The sequence below is a fragment of the Camelina sativa genome, chromosome 1, assembly GCF_030686135.1.
Source record: "Camelina sativa cultivar CO46 ecotype springtype chromosome 1, ASM3068613v1".
Classification (NCBI taxonomy): Eukaryota; Viridiplantae; Streptophyta; class Magnoliopsida; order Brassicales; family Brassicaceae; genus Camelina; species Camelina sativa.
Window position 1 is genome coordinate 11627951 of NC_141880.1, and position 22997 is coordinate 11650947.

Below are 22997 nucleotides of genomic sequence, written 5' to 3' on the forward strand. Positions count from 1 at the left end.
TTGTATGACATTGGGGAATATCTTTACGTATTGTGTGCAAACTTTGGATCTTGGAATCCACCTCTTTGTACTTTGTTTCCATGAATATATGAGAACCAAGTATTTTGACAAAAAAAAAAGGTTTTGTTTAAGTTTCCTTTAAAAAAAACAATCTAATTTGTTTAGTTCTTCTATTAACTCTATGACTTGCTGAGAGTTATATATTTCTATTATATTTCATAGATGTATTTCAAAAATACTATTATAGATTTATTTCAAAATGAGGATTTATTTCATAGATGTATTTCAAAGTAATGACATTTTTTTGAGAACGAAAATTTATTTCATAAATATATTTCAAAAAAGGAAAAATGTCAAAAAAATCCTCAACTTACCAAAATCGTTGTCAAAAAACATAAACTTTACATATGGTGAAATAAATACTTAACTTTTATTGATTTTTTGGATAAATCGCAAATTTTGGTTGACTCTGCCAAATAAGTCATGTTGACAAGTCAACTAATAGACTCATTTAACGGATTAAATCAATGTTAACAGAATCAGTTAAATTTTCAAAATGACGTCGTTTTGCTTAAAAATAAAGGACATATATAAGATTTGATCCCGCTCAAACTCATCACCTATGAGAGTAATCAACGAGTTGCTTACCACTGGACTAGAATACTTTATTGTTATTATTACACAAACAAATATAATTAAAGTTGTTTCACTTTCTCTTTCTCTTTCTTCTTTTTCTTTATTACCTGTTTGTACGACAGATCCATCCAATACGGCAACACTCTTCTCCCCACCAGGCCACCACCGACTCTTCTCCGACAGTGGTTGATGTCGAAGCTTTTTCCTTTTTCGAAACCCTAGATTCGATCTCGCATCTCCGACAAAATTAGATGTGAGATTAAACAAAACTAGATGTTTCCGACTAAAACTTGGGCCAAAAAAACAAGATTCATATTCAATTAACCACATCGACAACCTCGACTCAACTCTCTCTTCTCAAACCGTCACCACCTCTCTTAATCAACTCGTTTAGATCAGCAACTCTTTTATGAGCCGATTCGTTTTGATCAGCTATTTCCCAAATCATTTATATTTAACTTTTGTGCCCAATTAATTGTTAATTGTTATAGCTCACTTGGTTAAGTAACCCATGTTTTTTCTTCAAAAGGTATCAGGTTCAAATCTCATATATGTCTCTGTTTTTTTTTAAGCAAAACGACGTAATCAGTTAACATTAACTTCACCCTTTAAATTAGTCCGTTAGTTGACTTGTCAACATGTCTTATTTGGCAGAATCAACAAAAGTTTACGATTTATCCAAAAAATCAATAAAAATTAAATATTTATTTTATCATATGTAAAGTTTATGCTTTTTTTCAACGGTTTCGGTAAGTTGATAATTTTTTTAACATTTTCCCCATTTCAAAAATACAAGTATAGATTAAAAGTAAGGACATTTTTGAAACATGTCAGATGTTGGTTGTTGGCCGAGAGAACTCTAGAACCATACTCAAACATACGACAAGATAAGTTCCGGTCTAAGAAGCCATGGAGCTTCAAGCACTTGGAAGCAATAGGAGCCGACGTATAAGCTAGTAACAAGGTTTGAATGGATACAATGTGATGCCGTAACAAGCCGGATGGGTTCTCTCTTGCAATAAGGCCTTGGCCATGGAGATTAAGAAGTCCACACAAAGGTTGTAGCAAGCAAAACACCGACAATGATAGATTCATACCTAAGCTTCATACATGAGGTCGGTTGCTGAGGATTGGTACAAGAGGGTGACGGGGATGACACACTACCCGTAGAGGTTTTGACAATAGGGTGATGACTGAAGCCTCTAGCTAGAATTGAGGCAGAGTGACTAATGGCAAAACCATAATCAACCTTTTGACAATTTGAGTTCAGAACTAAAATGCCTAGAGACTCCAATAGTATCAAAAAATAATTGTTTGCCACGGACAAAGCAAGTACCAGGGATCTTAACGAGATTTTGCACAAACCTAGCAATATAATCGATCCTGTTCCACAGAGTAGTCTTCGGCCTCTAGGATTGTAGAAACAAGTTATATCTAGGCTAGGGCTTAGCAAAAAAGGAAATGAGATGGACCTGGATTGTGACAATTTGGGCTGAGGCTTAGAAGTTGTTAACGGGCCGCCAATTGGGTCCAAGCCTACCAAGGAGAAAACTAGGTTTCCTTTGGTTGACCGAGAGAAGTTGGGAGTGCGGCGGCTGATCAGATATGGATGAGAGCACAACATCTCCATTGACGACAAGTTCTGCCTTGCCAAGCTTTGTTGGTGGTGAATGACATCGGCGGAGGTCCAAGTAAGAAGGAGGTCCGTGACTTTGAAGAAAAACTCGTCGTGCCCCGTCGACGTCTTCCTCCGGAAAGACGCATCTGATGGTCCAAGGATAAGATCTCCTACCATCAACAAAGCCGGGGTGAAAAAATCTTCAAGAGAGAACAGGAATCCAAGATTAGGTTTGGCTTTTAATAGATCTGTGCCCTGTCGATTTGTCGTTGCAGAGACTGGGCAAAAATGGAGGATGGTGGAGTTCGTCGGGATCCACTTCCTATCTTTGAGTGAGAAGCAACCCAGATTTGGGATGAAATTGGTTTGAAAGGGGGAACAAAAGCTTAAAAAATTGGGGAGGAGAGAGGAACAAAAGCATAAAAAACAAAAAACTAAAGGAGGAGAGGGTAGGGTTACGACGGGAAAAAAAAAGAGAGAATCTCGACGTCGGCGAGCCGAGACTACACCGGCGTTGGAAATGATGTCGGAAGGAGGTGCTTCGATTTCTGTATCTGAGAGAGAAAAGGGTTTTCCGATGAAAAAAACTTGTAACACTATCAAAACTTATGGACACTTAAACAAAACCTAAAAGATGAATTATACAAAAATAAAAGTAAATAGCCTTCTACCTTCTTCTCTATTTTTTTTTATAATTTTTCCTTTTTATAATTTTTTTAATATGTTTAAATAGTTATAATTTTCAACTTTTTATTAAATTTCGATATATCAAATATAATATTTTAAATTTCTTAAAAGTTTAAAATTTACTATATATACATACGGTTAAGCTAAACAGTTCATATGGAAAGACTCAAATAGTCAAATAAAACAAAATAATTTGTTACCAACCGGTCTAACACTTGACCATCAACCGGAATTGCAATTAACTCCAACTTTTTAGGGTCTAATAGACTCAAAATATAATTTGGGGGTATAATGTCTAATAAAAGTATAAACCTAGGAGTGATTTGAGAAGGTAATGTTTCTCTTTCAGTCCATTCCCATTTTGAAAACTGAAATCGTCTTCTCTGCCCTTTCAACTTCACCGCTACTGTACACACACTCTCTTTACTAACACTAACAGTAGCACAAAAATTCATCATCAAGGCTTAAGCTTTCTTCAATGGAAGAAGTTACCCACGAAGGATCTCTCGATCTCCAAGCGATTCGCAGGTCTTTTTTTCTTTCTAGTCTCTCTCTCTCGGGTCCTTGGTTTTTGTGTTTGCTTGTTCATCTATTTTGTTTTGTTTCTCTCAGCCACGTGAATGAGCTCGATTTCGTCCACCGGAACTACAGAGACGAACCTGAACAATCGTGTACTTCCGATTCCGAGACTCTGATCCAAGATTTTGTTCAACAGGTTGAAGTAATTGCGAGAGATTTGATAAATTTGGGATTTTTATGGTCTAAAGACTCTAATTATCTCGATATATGGCTAAATATTTTAACATTTTTTTTATGGGATTTGTGTAGAAGAACGTGAATGAGCTTGTTGAAGATTACAGCGATGTTGATTTATTGGATGTTGAAGATTCAGGTTTGCTATTCGTTGCTTTGAAGCCCTTTTTACATCCTTCTTTTTGAGTAATTTGGTAACTGTTGTTTCCTTGGGAATTAAGATTTGAGTGAAGATTTTAATTAGTATGAATCTCACAGATGCTTACTTGGAGTACTTGAGAAAGGAGCTTCTGAAAGTGCCAAAGGTCTCATGCTTAAGGTATTATTTTTAGTTTTCTTCTGCTTATTTCATGTTGAAGAAAGCATGGTACCTATGTCCTACTATATATCTTTTATACTTTTGTGCAATGCTGATTCTAGTCCACAGGCTTGTTAAAGTGATTTCACATCAAAAAAACCTCACAACTACTTTAGAACTAACATATGTTACACACAATGCACTAAATCATACTTCATGCATGTCTTCTATGGTTAAAGTCACAAAAAACTCCTTAACTTCAGTACATGAACGAGGATCAGCCAAATAGAGATTTTGATTAAAAACTTTGACATGCTTGTATCAAGATCTGCCTTTTGCTGGACTTACAAAACCTTTTGGGATCTATATAGATAGTTTCCATACAAGTATTAAACCAAAATTACATTAAAGAACCCTGAATCAGATTGTTGTTTCCTTCACTTCACTTGAGATTTGTGTGCATCAGAATCTTTTTGCGTTGGAGAAAGTCTTTTAAAAGTTTTCTTCCAGCCACGTTTCCAGCTTTCTCGAGCAACCGTGAGCTCACGCAGTTTCTGATTCAACCGTATCAAGATCACAGGTAAAGCTCCTTGGTGATCTTCTCTCACTATCTCAAACATGTCTCCATCATATAACACTTCAAGGCATCTGTAAAACTTCACTCCAAGATCTTCCACTCTCATCTCTCCCCTCATAACTCTCTCCACACTGTCCACTGCACTTCTCAAAGCACTCATCAACATATCCGCCTCGTACATCTCATCTTCGCATTTAATCATCTCTTCTTCGACTCCGGTTACCTCCCTCGAAATCATATCTCTTCACAACATACGTGTTGTTCAGAACCGGGTCTGAGACCGGTGACCGTAGCCCCTCGGGGATAAGCCTATAGTTAGGTGTCACTCGTCGTTGAGGCTTAGACCTTTTCCTTTTCTTCAGAGGGAGGTTCGAATCCTTTGGAGACAAGATTCTTTTCTTATTCTTTCTCTCCAAGTTGGTCTCATCCACCCCTCGTTCTTGGGGGCCAATCTTTGGATCACCATCAAGACAGTCTTGATCGTGTCGGGTCTCTCCAACTCCAACTTTTTGTTTTCCTTTATCACAGTAGGCAAGTCGCATGAAGCGTTGGTAAAGAGTCTTGTGTTGCTCTATCAACTGTAGAAGATACGTAACGAATTTGTCATAGCCGAATCTATGGGAATGGAAGCCTTTACACAAGGAAGTGTAGAGTCTCATCTCCGACGAACTTAGTCTCTCCTCGATGGCCTTCAATAAGTCACTCAACTTCTCTTTCACTTCTGATTGGACTTCCATCTTCTCTTCAGGGTTGGTACTATATAGTTTAACCCTAATCCGTGGACCGGCAGCAGTACTAACCTTTGGATCATTATGATTAGGGTTTTCTTCTTTCGTCTTCTTCTCATCAATCATCCGATCACGAAGATATTTTTCTTTTAGCCCACGCAAAAGAAGACTATTGAATTCGGTCTTTCCGATTATACCGTGAGTATAGTTTTGAGTCATGGTTCTAAAATCTGCCATATCTTCTTGAATTCTGAAGACTCTCCTCCTGATCAACAAAAAAGCTTTCACAAACGAGAGAAACTATAGAGAGGTTTGGGTTTGAAAGCAAAAGCTGAGAAAATATAACACATGACCTAGTATGTATATATATATATATAGTCTCAGAGAGAATTAATAGGAGTACTAAACAAATTGGATTTTCTTTTTAAAAAAGGAAACTTAAACAAAACCTAAAAGACGTACAAAAATAAAAGTAATTCGCCTTCTAACTTCCTCTCTTATCTATAATTTTTCCTTTTTTTGTTTCTTTGTTGCGTAGACATCAAGACTTAAAAATTATATAGAAATATTAGGTTAGGAAGCTGATGAATTGTTTATAACCAAAAATTAATCTGACCATCCATATATAAAATAAATCAAATTCAAGTACTACTTCAAAAGCCAAAAAATCTTCTATATTCTAGTGAGCATCTTTAAACAGAACAGAACAAACCAACCTTATTACAAAGTGAAAATTGTATAGAGTCCGGTCTAATACTTGAACCAGAACTGCAGTTAACTCCTATGCTTAGGGTCTAATTGACTCCAAATAAAATTTGGGGGGTTTAATGTGAGCAAAAGTATAAATCTAGGGGTGGTTTTACAAGGTTATATGTTTCTCTTTCTTCTTCCCTCTGTCTCTCTCTCTTGGAACAGTAGCACGAAAATTTCATCCCAAGGCTGAAGCTTTCTTCAATGGGAGAAGATACCCACGAAGGATCTCTCGATCCGCAAGCGATTCGCAGGTTTATTTATTTGTTTTACTCTCTCGTCTCTCTCAGTCCTTGTGCTTGCTTGTTCATCTATTTTGTGTTTTGTTTTCTCTCAGGCGCGTGAAAGAGCTCGAGTTCGTTCACCGGAACTGCAGAGACGAACCTGGAGAATCTGATTCCGAGACTCTGGTCCAAGATTTTTGTTCTTCAGTTTCAAGTAATTACGATAAATTTGGGATTTTTTATGGTCTAATTAAGGTATCTCGATAGATGGCTAAAAATTTCACATCTTTTTTTTGTAGACGAAGTTGAATGAGATTGTTAAAAGATTACAGCCATGTTGAAGATTCAGGTTTGCTATTTGCTTTGAACCCCTTTTTACAGCTTTATTTTCAAGTAATTTGGTAACTGTTGTTGTTTTAAGACTTGAGTGATGATTTAGTTAGATGAAAATTTATATGAATCTCACAGAGATGCTTGCTTAATTGGAGTAGTATTTGACAAGGATTTTAAAAGATTTGGTGGATTTTAGTTTATTAATCTAACCGTTGGGATTTTTTCTACGTTTTCCTTTTTTCCGTGTAGTATATATATCAGTGTATCTAACTAATCTATGTAATGAATCACACAGTTAACAAAAAAAAAAAAAAAAAAAAACCCCTAAAATTGCGCTCTCCATCATTAGCTCTCTCTCTCTCTCTCTCTCGATCGTCAACAAATTGCGCTCTCCATCACGAAACTCTTCTCTCGCTTCTGTCTTTATTTTGATTTCGTTTCTTTTTGAGTGTGTTTGGTAATGATGATGAAAGGGTCGTGTACAACTCTAGAGCACTTTCTCCCCAGGAAGCGATCCAAGGAGAATTTCGATAGATTTATACCAAATAGGGCTGCGATGGACTTTGACTACGCTCATTACGCTCTAACCGAAGGAAGAAGAAAAGTTAAGGATGAGGTAACTTCACCATCCAGAAAAGCCTACATAGAAGGATTAGCTGTAACCATGAAGAAGAACCGAACCCGGATCCTCGCTTTCCGAAACAAACCTCCTCAAGCTCTGCTTTCTACTAGTATTCACTCTGCTTCTTCTGATCCTCACCAACCCGTAAAGCCTCGTAGATACATTCCTCAGACTTGTGAGAAAACCTTGGACCTACCTGACATAGCCGATGACTTCTACCTTAACTTGTTGGACTGGAGCAGTGCTAACGTTCTAGCCGTGGCTTTGGGAGACACTGTTTACTTGCGGAATGCATCCACTGATCTTACATCTCAGCTTGTGACCGTTGATGAAGAGGAGGGACCTGTCACAAGCGTTAACTGGACGCAAGATGGTAAAATCTCTTGCAGTTGGTCTTCACAACTCTCAAGTCCAGCTGTGGGATTCTTCTGATCGTAGACTGATAAGAACATTGAAAGGTGGTCACCAGTCAAGAGTAGGATCATTGGCATGGAACAATCACATTCTAACAACTGGAGGAATGGACGGACGGGTCATCAACAATGATGTGCGGATGAGATCACCCATTGTGGCTACTTACGTGGGTCACACTGAAGAGGTTTGTGGTCTCAAGTGGTCGGGATCCGGACGGCAACTAGCAAGTGGTGGTAACGACAGTGTGGTACACGTATGGGATCGCTGCTCCAACTCATCTAGGCAATGGCTGCATAGGTTTGGGCAACATAGAGCTGCTGTGAAAGCTCTTGCGTGGTGCCCTTTCCAATCGAGTTTGCTTGCAACTGGTGGTGGTGGCAGAGATCAGACGATTAAGTTCTGGAATACACTCACTGGGGCTTGCTTGAATTCAGTTAACACCGGCTCTCAAGTTTGTTCACTGTTATGGAGCAAAAACGAAAGAGAATTGCTTAGCTCACATGGGTTTACACAGAATCAGCTTACACTTTGGAAGTACCCATCCATGGTGAAAATGGCTCAACTCACGGATCATACATCAAGAGTTCTTTATATGGCACAGAGTCCGGATGGGTGTACCGTGGCTTCTGCAGCACCAGCACCAGACGAGACTCTCAAGTTTTGGAATGTTTTTGGAGTACCAGGGACCGTCAAGAAAGCTGTTCCAAAGGTAGCTCCCGAGCCATTCTCTAATTGGAATCATCTTCGTTGAAACTGTGAAAGACTCTTTTTGACACTTGACATCAAACAACGAGGCACGGATTATGAGTATTAGATAGTGTTGTGGTCAATTATTATAGGCAGTGTTATTAGATCTCCAAATGTAGCCTTAGTTTCAAGATTCCAAATGTGTGTGAAACATGTATATATATCTCAACAAAATTTCATCTTTCATTATCTTTCAGTTATTTTAACTCTTGATTTGCCTGATCGATTAGAGCTTATGTGGCAGAGTGTATTAAACTACTTTTTCCGAGCAAAAAATATCAAATAAATATCATATACTGTACTTTCAATTTTAGTTTCCCCTTTTTCACATGTTTTTTTCAGATGTTTGAACTCGAAAATCAGATGGAGGAGAAAAGGATGATTCTTAAGTCACTGGAAGATCTGGATTCTTTACGTATTAGGTAATTTAAATGTGCTTTCAGATTTTCATCTTTTCCCTGTCTTCATTAGAGTGCTTCACTTGCATTGACAGGCTTGAAGGTGCTCGAGTTTGATGGAAACTTTATTAGGCTCCAACTCCGAACATATATTCCAGAACTAGACGGCTTGCCTGGACAGCACAAATTTGAACACACTACTGTGCTATCTGAATTGATCCATGAATTGCTAATATACCTGAAGGATAAAACTACAGAGATAACAAAATTGGAGGTAACAACACTCTCCGTTCTTTCACTGCTGACTGTTATGTTTTAGTTTTGCATGGATCTACATAAATGTATCTGTTTGTTGGTTCTTGTTCCTTTTTGTGAATAAAATTGAAATCTACTTTCTCTCTCAGATTTTTCCAAATGATATATACATAGGAGACATCATCAAGGCTGCTGATTCTTTCAGGTATGTGCTCTACCTTGTTTATGTCCTGAAAGTTGTACTACTTATCAATCTGAAACTGACTCACATCAGCCTCAATTACCAAAGTTACAATTTGTTTAATCTTAAGGAGTTTGTCATAACATATCTTCAAACTGCAGGCAGGTAAGGTTACACTCTGCAGTGCTAGACACAAGATCTTTAGTCCAGTGGGTTGTCGCCAAAGTGCAAGATAGAATTATTTCAACCACTTTGAGAAAATATATTGTGACGAGTTCGAAAACAATCAAGTGAGCCTTCCTTTTCAGTAGCTTAAGAGCTGATTTTTTTCTTTCGTAGCAAACTCATGTCATTGAGTTGTCTAAGCAAGCCAATTGACTGCATGTTCTATGATCCTATGGCAGACACACGTTTGAATACTACGACAAAGATGAAACAATTGTGGCTCATATAGCTAGAGGTATTGATGCATTTTTAAAGGTCTCTAATGGTTGGCCACTGCTGAATACCCCATTAAAGCTTGCATCTCTCAAGAGCTCGGACAATCAGTCAAAGGGAATTTCTCTGAGCCTTATCTGCGAAGTTGAGGTAAGACAATGTTTCTCCAAACTCAACAATTTCTTCTTGAGATAATCATTGTTGTCAGTTTTATTTAAGATAGTAATATCATGATTAAGCCATTGGCCTAAGACTGAATACAGTTTGCAACATTGTAGATGTAAGTGCTTTTGGTTTTGCGAAGGTTAAACAGTTTGTCTCTTGTTATAATCGTCAGGAACTAGCGAATTCGTTGGATTTACAGACTCGGCAAAATCTATCAGGGTTCATGGATGCTATTGAGAAAATACTTGTGCAACAAACCCGTGAAGAACTCCCAAAAGTGAGAGTAACATGGATGCGTTGTTTTGGGAGTTGTATGATTCTTATTTCAGGATGTGGAGCAGTCAACAGAGAATCCACCATCTAGCCAGCTCAGTGGAAATATGGGGTGCGAATGATGATGACAAGATTAAGGTGCGGTTTTATTTTCTAGGAGAAGAAGTTTGTGTGAACATAGAAATATCTCTCAGCAAATGTTTCCATCTTGCTTGGCCTGATTAATTAGAACCTAATGTGGTAGAAAGCTCTAAACTACTTCTCCAAGCACGCTAAGGCAAAATGTTGTTTTTATATTGTGCAGAGGTTTTTAATAGGAAAAGATTAGAAGAGCTCTAGCACATATCTGCTTAGTTTCTTCTATACACCAACCCTTTTTTCACATGTTTGAACTTGAACATCAGATTGAGGAGAAGATGATGATTCTGGAGTCATAAGAAGATCTGGATTCTTCACGTAAAAGGTAAATTTCAACGTGCTTCCGATTTTTACATCCTTACCCTGTCTTCTTCATTTGAGGTTTTTCACTACCTTCAGGTTCGATGCTGCAGCAAACCCAGTGAACTCCATTCCAATGAATCCCTCCATGAAAGAGTGTACCAAGCAAGAATCAACCTCGACTCCACAACAACTTAGCGTTTCCTGGAGAGTTTGTGCGGTTTTTCTTTCGTTTCGATCTCCTTTAATGTTTTGTCGTCAGTAACTCTTTGTTGTAGTACTTTGGCATTTTCTGCCACGGTCCATCGCATGGCATCTAATGAGAGGGGAGCTTGCTGCAGGTTCATGCATATGGAAGATCAATTTTTTTTTATTACTCTACATAACAAAAAAAGCCAAATTCTTTTTTGTTTTGTTTTATAACTTCTGCTGGTCCAAGTCTCCTTCGAATGTCAGCAACTCAGCATGTTTTATCTTTTTCCTCTACGCCCCCTTGTGGCAAAAGGTTGCCATCATACAAGAACAATCCCACATTCCCACTTATTAACCAACCGAAGGAGAATGATTTGATGAGAGACCAAACGCTAAAACAAACAATGTAGAGAGAGTCTTGTACTATGTAGTGAACGTTAAGAGAAATACGTCTTTCATGTTTCATCACTCAGAATAATACGTACCAAATATAAAGAAGACGAGAGGGAGGAACTAAAAAAGTTTGAAAGTTACTGAATCATATCAAGAACCGAGTTAGTTCTCTCACACTACTCACTCACTCATCATCCTCGTCGTCTTCAGTGTCATCAAACTCAGAATCATTCGCAGATTCACTATCTGAATCACTCAACACATACGTCGTCATTCTCCTCCTATTAGCTCTTTAAGGCCTTGATTTTGCAGCTACATATCCTATAGCCATTGCCAAAAGCTAGTCATATATATAGTCTGAGACAGGTATATATAAGCGTAGCTTGGTTCAGGAGCCACTTAGCTTGCTTCAGCTGTTAAGATCCATGGATCCTTAATGATGATGAGAACTTAAAGAGCCAATGTGCCAAACAAACTATTATGCTCGAATAAGCTTCACGTTCTCTACATGGTTGAGAAAGATGTGAAATCCTTCAACCTTAAACGGTTTGATTCCTTGATTTCCACTCTTATGATCGTCTTTCTCTTGATATTGTAGTAAAAAACGTAAGGCACACCAACAGAAGGCAACAACACAGTTTCGTCAACTGTACCAATCATTCCATCAAAATGTAAGTAATCGTCAACTACATTCTTGCGCAAAGGAGAAGGCAATTCATATATGTGCTTGGACCATTCATGCTACACAGAAAGAAGATTTGAGTTTCGTCGATGAGAGATAATCAAATGACAGAAGCGTTAGTGAATTTGAAAACAGAGAGAAGAGTTTCGTCGCTGATGAATGTGAGATGACGATCGAGAGAGCTAACGATGGAGAGCAATTTAGGTTTTTTTTGTTAACTGTGATTAAATTATATAGATAGTTAGTGGAAATACAATTAGTGGAAAAATCCCAACGGTTAGATTAATAAACGTGTATCATCATCATTTAATGAAGAGAAGTACACTTAAAAAAACAAAAAGGAAATAATCTAATTCTATTGAAATTATAATTATGGAAATATGGAAATCAGATTCTATATAAATAACCCTGAACCGTGTTGTGTGTTTTACCCTAATTCTCAAACTTTGTTATTATTTTCTCTCTGTCAAGAAACTAAAGCTTCTTCTTTTATTTGTTTTAATTTCTCTGTAAACAAACAAGCGTACAATGGATAATTCCGGAACGCAAGCCATTGAGACGATGGAAGAAGTTGATGCGCTGCTCAAGATGACTGAGAAACTGAATCCATGGGAATAGACAAAGTTTAGATCCTCGACTCAAGACTTTAGGTTCGGTATAATCGGAAAGACCGAATTTAATAGTCTCGTCTCTAGGCTAAAAGACAATCTTCGTGATGCAAAGATTGTTGAGAAGCCGAAAGAAAACGCAAGAACCGGTCCACGGATTAGGGTTAAACCATATGATAACCCTAAAGAAGATGTTACAAATCATGGCTTAGGTAAGCTCGATAAGGAGGGGAAGATGGAAATCCACTCAGAGGTGAAAGAGAAGATGAGTGACTTATTGAAGGCCATCGAGGAGAGACTAAGTTCGTCGGAGATGAGACTCTACACTTCCTTGTGTAAAGGGTTCCAGTACCATAGATTCGGGTACGACAAATTCGTTACGTATCTTCTACAGTTGATAGAGCAACACAAGACTCTCTACCAACGCTTCACGCGACTTGCCTACGGTGATAATGGAAAACAAAAAGTTGGAGTTGAAGAGACCCGACACGAACAAGACAGTCTTGGTGGTGATCCAAAGATGATTGGAACATGTCCTGAGTTTAGGGTTGAAGTAGATGAGATCCCGCAAGAACGAGGGTGGGATGAGACCAACTTGGAGAGAAAGAATAAGAAAAGAATCTTGTCTCCAAAGGATTCGAACCTCCCTCTGAAGAAAAGGAAAAGGTCTAATCCTCAACGACGAGTGACACCTAACTATAGGCTTATCCCCGAGGAGCTACGGTCACCGGTCTCAGACCCGGTACTGAACAACACGTATGTTGTGAAGAGATATGATTTCGAGGGAGGTAAGGTCCTAACCGGAGTCGAAGAAAAGATGATTAAATGCGAAGATCAGATGTACGAGGCGGATATGTTGATGAGTGCTTTGAGAAGTGCAGTGGACAGTGCGGAGAGAGTTATGAGGGGAGAGATGAGAGTGGAAGATCTTGGAGTGAAGTTTTACAGATGCCTTGAAGTGTTATATGATGGAGACATGTTTGAGATAGTGAGAGAAGATCACCAAGGAGCTTTACCTGTGATCTTGATACGGTTGAATCAGAAACTGCGTGAGCTCACGCATGCTCGAGAAAGCTGGAAACGTGGCTGGAAAAAAACTTTTAAAAGACTTTCTCCAACGCAAAAAGATTCTGTTGCACATAAGTAAAGGAAACAACAATCTGATTCAGGGTTCTTCAATGTAATTTTTTAAATAGATGAATTTGGTTTTGGTTTTGTTTGTTTGTTTTGGGTTTGGTTTAGGCTTGTGTTTAATTGTGGAATGTGGAATTTGTGCTAAAATTGGTGACAAAGACCAAGAAGAGTAGTTCAGTGATGCGCAGGTTGGCTAATAAGGAAGAGGAGAGCAGAGCAGCGAGTGTGTAGCTGGGAACTCATCGTCAGAGAAATCTGGAGATATAGCTGCGAAGTCAAAGAGCGAAACAGGAAGAAAATGACGTATGTGCTGAGTGATTCAGAGAGTGAAGCTGGGAATGATTCTGAGTTTGATGACATTCAAGACGACGAAGATGACGAGTAGAGTGAAAGAAAACTACCTCGGTTCTTGTTTTTAATTCAAACTCAACCTTTAGTTTCTTCCTCCGGTCTTCTTTAGATTTTTTGTTATTCCTATGTAAGACTTTTATGTTCTCTAACGATTGGCAACTCTGTTTCGCTTAAGCATTTGGTCTCGTTAATAATTTCCTCTTTGGCTGATTGAATAGATAAATTGCATATGCGGATCTTTTTGGTAAAATCACTAATACTATGTTAATTGTGGTTTCATGAAATATATGTAAACAATGGCGGATAATAAGATTATGTGGTAAAGATGTTGACATATAAAGGAGACTTAAGGACATAAGCTACAGGCTATTGTCCTCTGTCCCTGAATAACTTCCATTCTACTGTAACCAGAAGTTTCTTTCCGCTGCAAATTTTTTTAAAAGGAGCAAAACCAAAAACACTTATCTATATCTACAATGTTGCAAATTGTATTTTGTCTAGGCCAGTTGCTTAATAATGTTATCATATCTTCAATTTTCGATCTGGGAAATTACATGTGACTGACATCGATGACCATAGAAAAGGAACTAAAATCCTATCCTCATTCTACCAAATCACAAATAATTTGTTGAGTTTGGATTAACATAGTCTTACCTCAAGTTTGCAGATAAGGCTCAGAGAAATTCCCTTTTGACCATTTGTCAGAATTCTTGAGAGATGCAAGCTTTAATGGGGGTATGCAGCAGCGGCCAACCATGAGAGACCTTTATAAATGCATCAATACCTCTAGCTATATGAGCCACAACTGTTTCATCTTTATCGTAGTATTCGAACGTATGCCTGCCATATAATCATAGAACATGTAGTCATTTGGCTTGGTCAAACAACTCAATGATATGCGAGGAAAAAGATTCAGCTCTTAAGCTACTGAAAAGAAAGGCTCACCTGACTGTTTTTGAACTCTTCACAATATATTTTCTCAAAATGGTTGAAATAATTCTATCTTGCACTTTGGCGACAAGCCACTGAACTGAAGATCTTGTGTCTAGCGCTGCAGAGTATAACCTTTCCTGCCTGCAGTTTTAAGATATGTTATGGCACACTCCTTGAGATTAAAACAAGCAACTTTTCAGTACATAGTATACAAGGCACAACTATACAAGGATACCTTTCTCGCTCAGACATTAATTCAACTTATTGAAAAATAAAATTACAGAGGTTGGATGCAGATACATATCTTACGGCTTCCTAGGTAGCTATGGTAGCCAGAAGAAAGCTAGTATAACCAGAGGTATAAAAATTTTAGATTCGGCCTAAGGGCTATAGAGCCAAAAATCATATACCAAATCACAAAACCTAGATGATAGGGAACAGTCATCTGAGGGTTGTCTTGCTATGCGGTGGTGCATACAACTGGGAACACTCAAGCCAGAGGCTGAGTAATCTTTTCAAAACAAATATTTTCAAATTGAATGCTCTTGCCAACAAGAATGAATAGGAAGATATTACCTTACTGTCTCTGATTCCTTAATAGTCTGATAAGTTACCCATGGAATTCCAGATTGGCAAGTAATACAAATTTCAGGATAACATAGAAAAGCTAGTGCACAAACCTAAAAGAATCAGCAGACTCGATGATGTCTCTCCTATGTATCCATCATTTGGAAATATCTGAGGGAGGAAGTAAATTTCATTATTATTCACGAAAAGGAAATTTATCTAGATTCATGCAAACCTAAAAACAAGCCATCTAGGTTTGGAATAAATGTTCGGAGTTGGGGCCTAATAAAGTGTCCATTATCAAAATAGGATTAGGAAAAGAGTAGTTTTCCATTATCAAAATAGGAATAGGAAAGCTAAGTTGAGCTCCCTATAAATACGTTTGTGGGGTTGTAACAAACGATATCGAAACACAAAGAGAGTTTGGAGATTTTCTAAACAGTCAATAAAGAGAGTTATTCTACGTACAAACTAAGTGTGATTAAGAAACTTTAGTACTAACCCTAAAGAGAAGATGGAAGTCCATTCAGAAGTGAAAGAGAAGTTAAATGACTTATTGAAGGCCATCGAGGAGAGACTAAGTTCGTCAGAGATGAGACTCTACACTTCCTTGTGTAAAGGCTTCCACTTCCATAGATTCGGGTATGACAAATTCGTTACGTATATTCTACAGTTGATAAAGCAACACAAGACTCTTTACCAACGGTTCATGCGACTTGCCTACTGTGATAAAGGAAAACAAAAAGTTGGAGTTGCAGAGACCCGACACGATCAAGACTGTATTGGCCCGCAAGAGCGAGGGTGGGATGAGACCAACGTGGAGAGAAAGAATAAGAAGAGAATCTTGTCTCCAAAGGATTCGAACCTCCCTCTGAAGAAAAGGAAAAGGTCTAATCCTCAACGACGAGTGACACCTAACTATAGGCTTATCCCCGAGGAGCTACGGTCAGCGGTCTCAGACCCGGTACTGAACAACACGTATGTTGTGAAGAGATATGATTTCGAGGGAGGTAAGGTGCTAACCGGTACCGAAGAAGAGATGATTAAATGCGAAGATCAGATGTACGAGGCGGATATGTTGATGAGTGCTTTGAGAAGTGCAATGGACAATGCGGAGAGAGTTATGAGGGGAGAGATGAGAGTAGAAGATCTTGGTGTGAAGTTTTACAGATGCCTTGAAGTGTTATATGATGGAGACATGTTTGAGATAGTGAGAGAAGATCACCACGGAGCTTTACCTGTGATCTTGATACGGTTGGAACAGAAACTGCGTGAGCTGACGCTTGCTCGAGAAAGCTGGAAACGTGGCTGGAAGAAAACATTTAAAAGACTTTCTCCAACGCAAATAGATTCTGTTGCACTAAAAAGTGAAGGAGACAGCAATCTGATTCAGAGTTCTTGAATGTAATTTTTAAATAGATTAATTTGGTTTTGGTTTGTGTTTAACTGTGTGGAGTTTGTGCTAAACTTGGTGACAAAAAACGACTATGTAGATTTCAGAATGCAATTTTCAGATTTGTTATCAAATTCTCTAGACCAAAAACAATTGAATAATCTGTTTATGGATAGAGCAATCTATACCTGTTGACGAAAAGCTCTTTTTCACTGATCATATATACTCATCTTCATGTTCTGTTCCTTTATCAAGTGAATCAGCAACCTATGGCGAAGATTCGTTAAGGATCCACAAACAGAGGCATATACATAGAAAGACGAGTATAAGAGTCAAATTACATCATCAAGAGTATAATAAGAGTCAAATTACATCATCGTAATTAATATAGGGAGAGAGTACAACTCATATAAGCTTTTAAAAAGGTAGAATGAAGATCTCAACCTTGTTGAGGGCATTTAATGGTAACTAGAGAACAAACTTAAGGACAATTATCACAAATCACAGTGTCTTTTATAATCACAGTACTAATTTTATGCATAAGAGTCAATAACATCATCCTAAATTTTCTATAAATCATAAAAACCTAACTTCTTTAGCCTCAAATAAACAAGAATTCGTAGCAGAGTTAATGATATTTCGTACCATGAGAAACAACGCCGAGTTCCTGAAGAAAACTCTTCGATTTGTTGCGGATTTGCTCAATCAGAGTCACCCATTTGCTGAACCAGAGTCCCCAATTGTCACCCGCGCCGGTGGAGATGATGACCACGGCGGATCGAGAGAGCAACGGAGGTTTCTTTTTTCTCTCCTCCGATTGCTTCCAAACTCGCCGCCGTTCGTGTGAGAGAGACAACTTTCGCGGACAATTTTTTTTTCCTTCTCATACAATATTTCCACCAATCAATTGATGACACGTATGTGTGTCTAATCATTTCTGAAAAATCCAAAGATAGAACCGGGTCTATGATAATATTGAACCATTTAACTTTGGATCCACCACTTGAACCCTCCATTGGAAGCGCTCTTTTTTGCAATATTAATATGGGTTTGTCGGGGTTTTAGTACATTTATGAAATTTAATTATCAATTTGATACACTTACTATTTACAATTGAAAAAACAGTGTGATATAAGATAGATGTGAGTAGAAATAGATACGAGAGTGGGACATAGGTGATAGGGGACATTACCAAAATATGCTGGTCAATGGGTTTGGAAAGAAAGAAGAGAGAGACAAAATAGAGAATAGAAAAGATAGAGATAGTGGTTTTGTTAGAACATATATATATTTTTTTCTTTCTTTCTCTTTCCTTCTCTTATATATATATAATATTTTTATTTCTTTTTCTTTTCATCACATTCCTATTTTTCTATTTATTCAAATATTTATTAATATATTTTTTGTTTCTAAATTTTTTCCAAATATAAAAAATCTATGTTTTTTTCTTTATAATTTGATATGCATTCTGTTTTAATGATTTTAAATATATTTATATTCAAAAAAACTTAATTTGTGTACGGTTTAAATCATTCAGCATGTTGGATAGATTTAAATCATCCAACAATATTTGTGTACAGTTCAAACCATCCAGCATGCTGTCCAGCAATATTTGTGTACGGTTTAAGCCATCCAGCATATTTGATAGATTCAACCCGTCTAACAATATTTGTGTACGGTTTAAACCATCCAGCATGTTAGATAGATTCACAGTGTCCAATAATATTTGAGTACGGTTTAAACCATCCAACATGTTGGATAGATTTAAAACGTCCAACAATATTTGTGTACGATTTAAACTTTCCAACATATTGGATAGATTCAAACTATCCAACAATATTTGTATCCGTACATCAAACTATCCAGCCATATTTGTTTCCGTACACCTTATTAAGTATACAGAGGTCTGTATACATTATTAAGTGTACAAATGTAATTTGTTTAATACTTAGGGTTTTAGATGTCTGTACTGCAATGGTTGGTAAAAATTATATTTGTACACTTAATAATGTGTACCGACATCTGTACACTTAAAAATATGTACGGATACAAAATATGTATATAATATATTTAAAAATTATTAAACAAAATTTATATCAAATTGTAAAGAAAAAAATATAGAATTTTTTGTATTTAAGAAGTTTTCTAAAAGAAAATTATATTACTAATTATTTAAAAGATCAAGAAATAAGGAGAAAATGAGATGTACAATGGCATGAAGTGTAATTAAAAATATTGTTGAATGGCAAAAATGACTGAGAAAATAGACTAGCAGTGATCAATGTGGTTTTTTCTAATTATAAATAGTGAATGTATCATCTTTCTAATTATGTTTGAAAAATGTATCATTTTGCCAAATAACTCTATTAATATTTGCATGGTATAAACCGAATTGTAACATGTATGAAGTATACATGTACAAAACAATCTGATTCAGGTCCTAGAATGTAAATTTAAATTGTTATTCTTTCGTTTTGGTTTAATATTTGTATGAAACTATATAAATCCCATAAGGTTTTGTAAGTCCGAAAGGAAGATCCTGACACAAACATGTCAAAGTTTTCAATCAAAATCTCTATTTGGCTATATCTGTTATTAAACCAAAACAAAAAGAAACAAAAAAAAAAAAATCAGATAAATCAAAAAACATTAAGAGAGCCTCTTATTTAGTAGATAAAAGTGCAGTTTAACGGAAGATTTGCAGATCAAGTATCACCACTCTAGCTAAGAAAAGAAAATTAAACAAAATTAAGAGATTAAAGGATCGATGCCGTTGACTAAAGTTCTTTGTGATATCTCACATTAGTTGCAATTTCTAAATGATGCCAAAGTTCTATAAAACATACCACAAACATTCAAAAGAAAACCAAATATTATTGAAGAAATCACGAACAAGAAACACAGACACAACAGTAAAACATAAACTAATGATGAAAAAGACAGCCAAAAGACAGAGAAGAAACAGAGAAACGACACCAAAGATCCTAATTCAAACACAACGAAACAAAACACTACTTTCAGAACATCTTGGAACTAGTACATCGGGAAAAATCATCTGGATAGTATCACTTAAGGAGAACCACCGCTTGAGCTCGGAACACCACCACCACTAGATCCACCACCAAGTCCACCAGGGAATCCCATTGCACCGCCCAAACCACCAAACGCACCACCAGCCCCACCAAGAAGCGGCGTCCCAGACGGCAATGTCATGCCGGTGCCACCACCAGGCATTCCAAAGAATCCGCCAACTCCGGCAGCACCGCCGATTCCGGCACCATAAATGAAGTTCTTCTGATCATCGAGAGGGGCATCAACGGTGGTAGGAGACTCAGATTTGGTAGGAGCAGCGACTCCTCCGAGGAGAGGCAGAGTCTGAGTTTGCTGCAAAGTGCGAGCACTTGCGTGGACCAAAAGCAACGTAGTTGCAGAGAGAAGCACGAGATTAGTAACTGATGAGAACTTCATCGCCATTTCTTCTTTTATCACGAACGTATGATAGTTAAGAGATTGCAAAAGAGATCGTTGAGATGTTCTGTTTTATCTTGAATGCATGCATGCATGGATGTATTATATAGAAGAAAAGAGACAGATTACAGTTGAAGATAATAAATTGGGTTTAGATACTTTAAATTAAAGATGAAGAAAGTGTTAATGACTTATCCACGAAGATCATTGGTCATGACAGTCATCTTTTATGGGGAATGTAATGGTTTATGTATAGGGAGCTTCGTAGGCCGTTGGACTGGACTGTGATCGATTCACAAGATATAATACTACTACTAGTAGACTGTGATTTAATTTTGTCGATACGTTGAAATAATTCACTTTAATACGTTTGACTTAAACGTTTTATCACTCCAATTAAAAGTGAAGCCAAATTCCAAGACGGTCTGTTTTTAATAGCAGAGACTGAGCCAATTGAAATGAAAAGAGTGTTTTGAGAATTCTAATGCCAAAGGGTAAAAAAAAAAAAAAACAGAGCAAGTTCGCTAAGTATTGAAAGTTGGCAGGTGAGGGAAAGTCAAAGAAATAAAAAAAGTCTTATTAACTTTTAATTAAAGGAAATTGTTAGTTTTTGCTTATTAAATTGTAAAGAAATACTCCATGTTAAGAATTAATCTATAAATAATGTAGCCTCTTAATGTTAAGGCAAAGATATCGTTCTTAGAGATTCGTTTACAACTTATTCTGAGAGCAGTTGTACTTCGTTTGTTTCTTGATCACCAAACAACAACACTTTGGAACCGGTCCGGTTCTATCTTGGGAGATCGAATATTTTCGTTTTTTTTCTTCTCTATAATTGAGATTTTCTCTTTTCCTTTCCCTCTCCTCTGTATAATTGAGTTCTTTTTTCCTATTTGAAGTTTGAAGTCTGATTCTAGGGTTTACTACTTCACCATGAGATCACGGAACGTCTCGGATCGTCTAGGGATTTCTAAACGCAATAAGCGATTGAAGACCTCAGTCAATGAAGAAGGCAGCGAGCCGATCCCGATGGATATTCTTATCGAAACATTCTCCAAGTTGCCAGTGAAATCTATAACCACATGTCGATACGTATCCAAGTGTTAGAGTTTTGATTCCAACAGAGTAAGAAAGCAAGAGAAAAACAGAGTATGAATATACTCAGTAAAAGAAAGAACTTTTTATTAATCTCAAACTTATAGTTTTACATCCACGATACAATAAGTTTATATAATAAACAAACAGACACAACATGTGAATATTCGTGTATTGTGGTTATGTAGTTTAAACGACACAACTTATTCTAAAGGTCACGACTCTTAACTAAATAAACTTAACATAGACATAAACTCAAATAACGACCAACACTCCCCCTTAATTGAGTTATGGTCATACACTAAGCTTTCTTCTTCGTTTGTCATAGCTTTCAACTTGATATTCAATATCCTTCCGGCAGTAGAAACACCTCTTTGATGATCTTCTCTCCTTGGCTTGTCATCACTTGGATATTACCTTTCCCCTTTGCAACTGGCTGCTTCTCCCTTTTCTCTCTTAGGTAAGCAGCTCCTTTCTTGCTTGGTGTCTACCTTTGAACACCATTCTTGAATGATTTCCATTCCAAGAAAATAATTCAACAACCCCAAATCTGTCATCTCAAACTCCAATTTCATGTCTTCCTTGAATTTTTCAATGAGTTGAGGATCGTTGCCAGTGATCACTAAGTCGTCGACGTAGAGACTAACGATCATAATCTCCTTGTCTTTCTTCATCACATACAAGGCTGCATCATTCATGCTTCTTTGGAAACCACATTGGAGAAAATATGAATCAATTCTCCCATACCAAGCCCTTGGGGCTTGTTTCAAGCCATATAATGTTTTCCACAACCGTAGAACTTTATCTTCTTCACCTTCAACTACAAATCCAGGTGGTTGTGAAACATAGATCTCCTCTTTAAGATCTTCGTTAAGAAATGCCGACTTCACGTCCATTTGATAGAGTTTCCACTTCATTTGTGCCGCAAGAGCGAGAATGGCACGAATTGGGTCATATCTTGAGACCGGTGCAAACGTTTCAAGATAATCAACATAATATTGTTGAGAAAAACCCCTTGCAACTAACCTTGCCTTATACTTGATGGGATTTCCATTTGCATTCGTCTTGATACGATATATCCACTTGACACCAATAATATTCTTCTTCTCCGGTTTATCCACAAGCAGCCATGTTTCATTTTTTTCTATCATCTTTATTTCCTCTTCCATGGCTTCTCTCCATTCTCTGATCTCTGCAGCTTCATCATACGTTTGTGGCTCCGTTGACACAAGAAAACACGCTTCACTTGCTTGAGCTTCTTCTGCTAGAGTCACCTTTGGTGTGTTTTGAACAATCTCATTCACTGACTTATATTTTTTTGCTGGCTCAGAAGTCTCTCCTTCTTCTTCATCGTTACCACCATCATTTTGTTGAAAATGAATTGGCCTAGAAATGTCTTGAACTTGCTCCGTGTATGGCGTACATGGCTCTGTACGTGACTCTTGATTAGTAAGAGGAGAAACAAAATTCCTTTTGACTTCTTCATGTCTATCCCAATCCCATTTTCTTCCTTCTTCAAAATGCACGTCTCTAGATATCTCCACCTTTTCATTATTTAAAATGAAAATTATGTAGCCTTTTGATTGGTTGCTATAACCAATAAAAATTCCACGTTTGGCCTTCACGTCTAATTTGCTTCGTTTTTC

General features: G+C 37.3%; 4 protein-coding genes and 2 pseudogenes across 19 annotated transcripts; 3 read left to right on the plus strand and 3 right to left on the minus strand.

Annotated features, from left to right (window-relative positions):
* Window positions 1-4267: 4267 nt before the first annotated feature.
* LOC104788969 (uncharacterized) lies at window positions 4268-5534 on the minus strand. The gene has a single exon (XM_010514729.3). The coding sequence runs from the start codon at window positions 5532-5534 to the stop codon at window positions 4764-4766; it is 771 nt and encodes a 256-aa protein (XP_010513031.2). The 3' UTR covers window positions 4268-4763.
* An 860-nt stretch (window positions 5535-6394) lies between these two features.
* On the plus strand, window positions 6395-8621 carry LOC104788960 (cell division cycle 20.1, cofactor of APC complex-like; annotated as a pseudogene). Its single transcript, XR_015561137.1, has 3 exons — window positions 6395-6485; window positions 6571-6620; window positions 7078-8621. The product of XR_015561137.1 is annotated as a cell division cycle 20.1, cofactor of APC complex-like (transcript).
* On the plus strand, window positions 6396-11061 carry LOC109125061 (uncharacterized; annotated as a pseudogene). The gene is made up of 9 exons (XR_015561140.1): window positions 6396-6485; window positions 6571-6620; window positions 8730-9059; window positions 9190-9245; window positions 9383-9511; window positions 9626-9809; window positions 9997-10235; window positions 10502-10560; window positions 10635-11061. The product of XR_015561140.1 is annotated as an uncharacterized LOC109125061 (transcript).
* Window positions 11062-11132: 71 nt separating this feature from the next.
* Window positions 11133-17803, minus strand: LOC147949797 (uncharacterized). 14 transcript variants are annotated; one of them, XR_015561152.1, is made up of 7 exons: window positions 17434-17736; window positions 16977-17055; window positions 16634-16755; window positions 15509-15566; window positions 14841-14969; window positions 14550-14735; window positions 11133-11767 (listed from the first exon to the last, which is right to left on the minus strand). XR_015561152.1 is itself a non-coding variant. In XM_087457059.1 (6 exons), the coding sequence occupies exons 2-5, from the start codon at window positions 17006-17008 to the stop codon at window positions 14597-14599; spliced, it is 414 nt and encodes a 137-aa protein (XP_087313185.1). In that variant the 5' UTR covers window positions 17009-17055; window positions 17434-17700; the 3' UTR covers window positions 11133-11767; window positions 14550-14596. The 14 variants fall into 14 exon arrangements, 6 of the variants coding, with proteins under 6 accessions (XP_087313185.1, XP_087313187.1, XP_087313193.1 ...); XR_015561150.1 differs by lacking the exon at window positions 15509-15566; XR_015561151.1 differs by lacking the exon at window positions 15509-15566 and having other exon boundaries at window positions 11133-11861.
* Window positions 12331-13672, plus strand: LOC147949798 (uncharacterized). The gene is made up of 2 exons (XM_087510554.1): window positions 12331-12372; window positions 12421-13672. Exons 1-2 carry the CDS (start codon window positions 12331-12333, stop codon window positions 13555-13557), a joined length of 1179 nt encoding a protein of 392 aa, XP_087366680.1. The 3' UTR covers window positions 13558-13672.
* A 1839-nt stretch (window positions 17804-19642) lies between the features above and the next one.
* LOC104788991 (uncharacterized) lies at window positions 19643-21448 on the minus strand. The gene has a single exon (XM_010514750.2). It carries the CDS (start codon window positions 20260-20262, stop codon window positions 19858-19860), a length of 405 nt encoding a protein of 134 aa, XP_010513052.1. The 5' UTR covers window positions 20263-21448; the 3' UTR covers window positions 19643-19857.
* Window positions 21449-22997: the final 1549 nt, after the last annotated feature.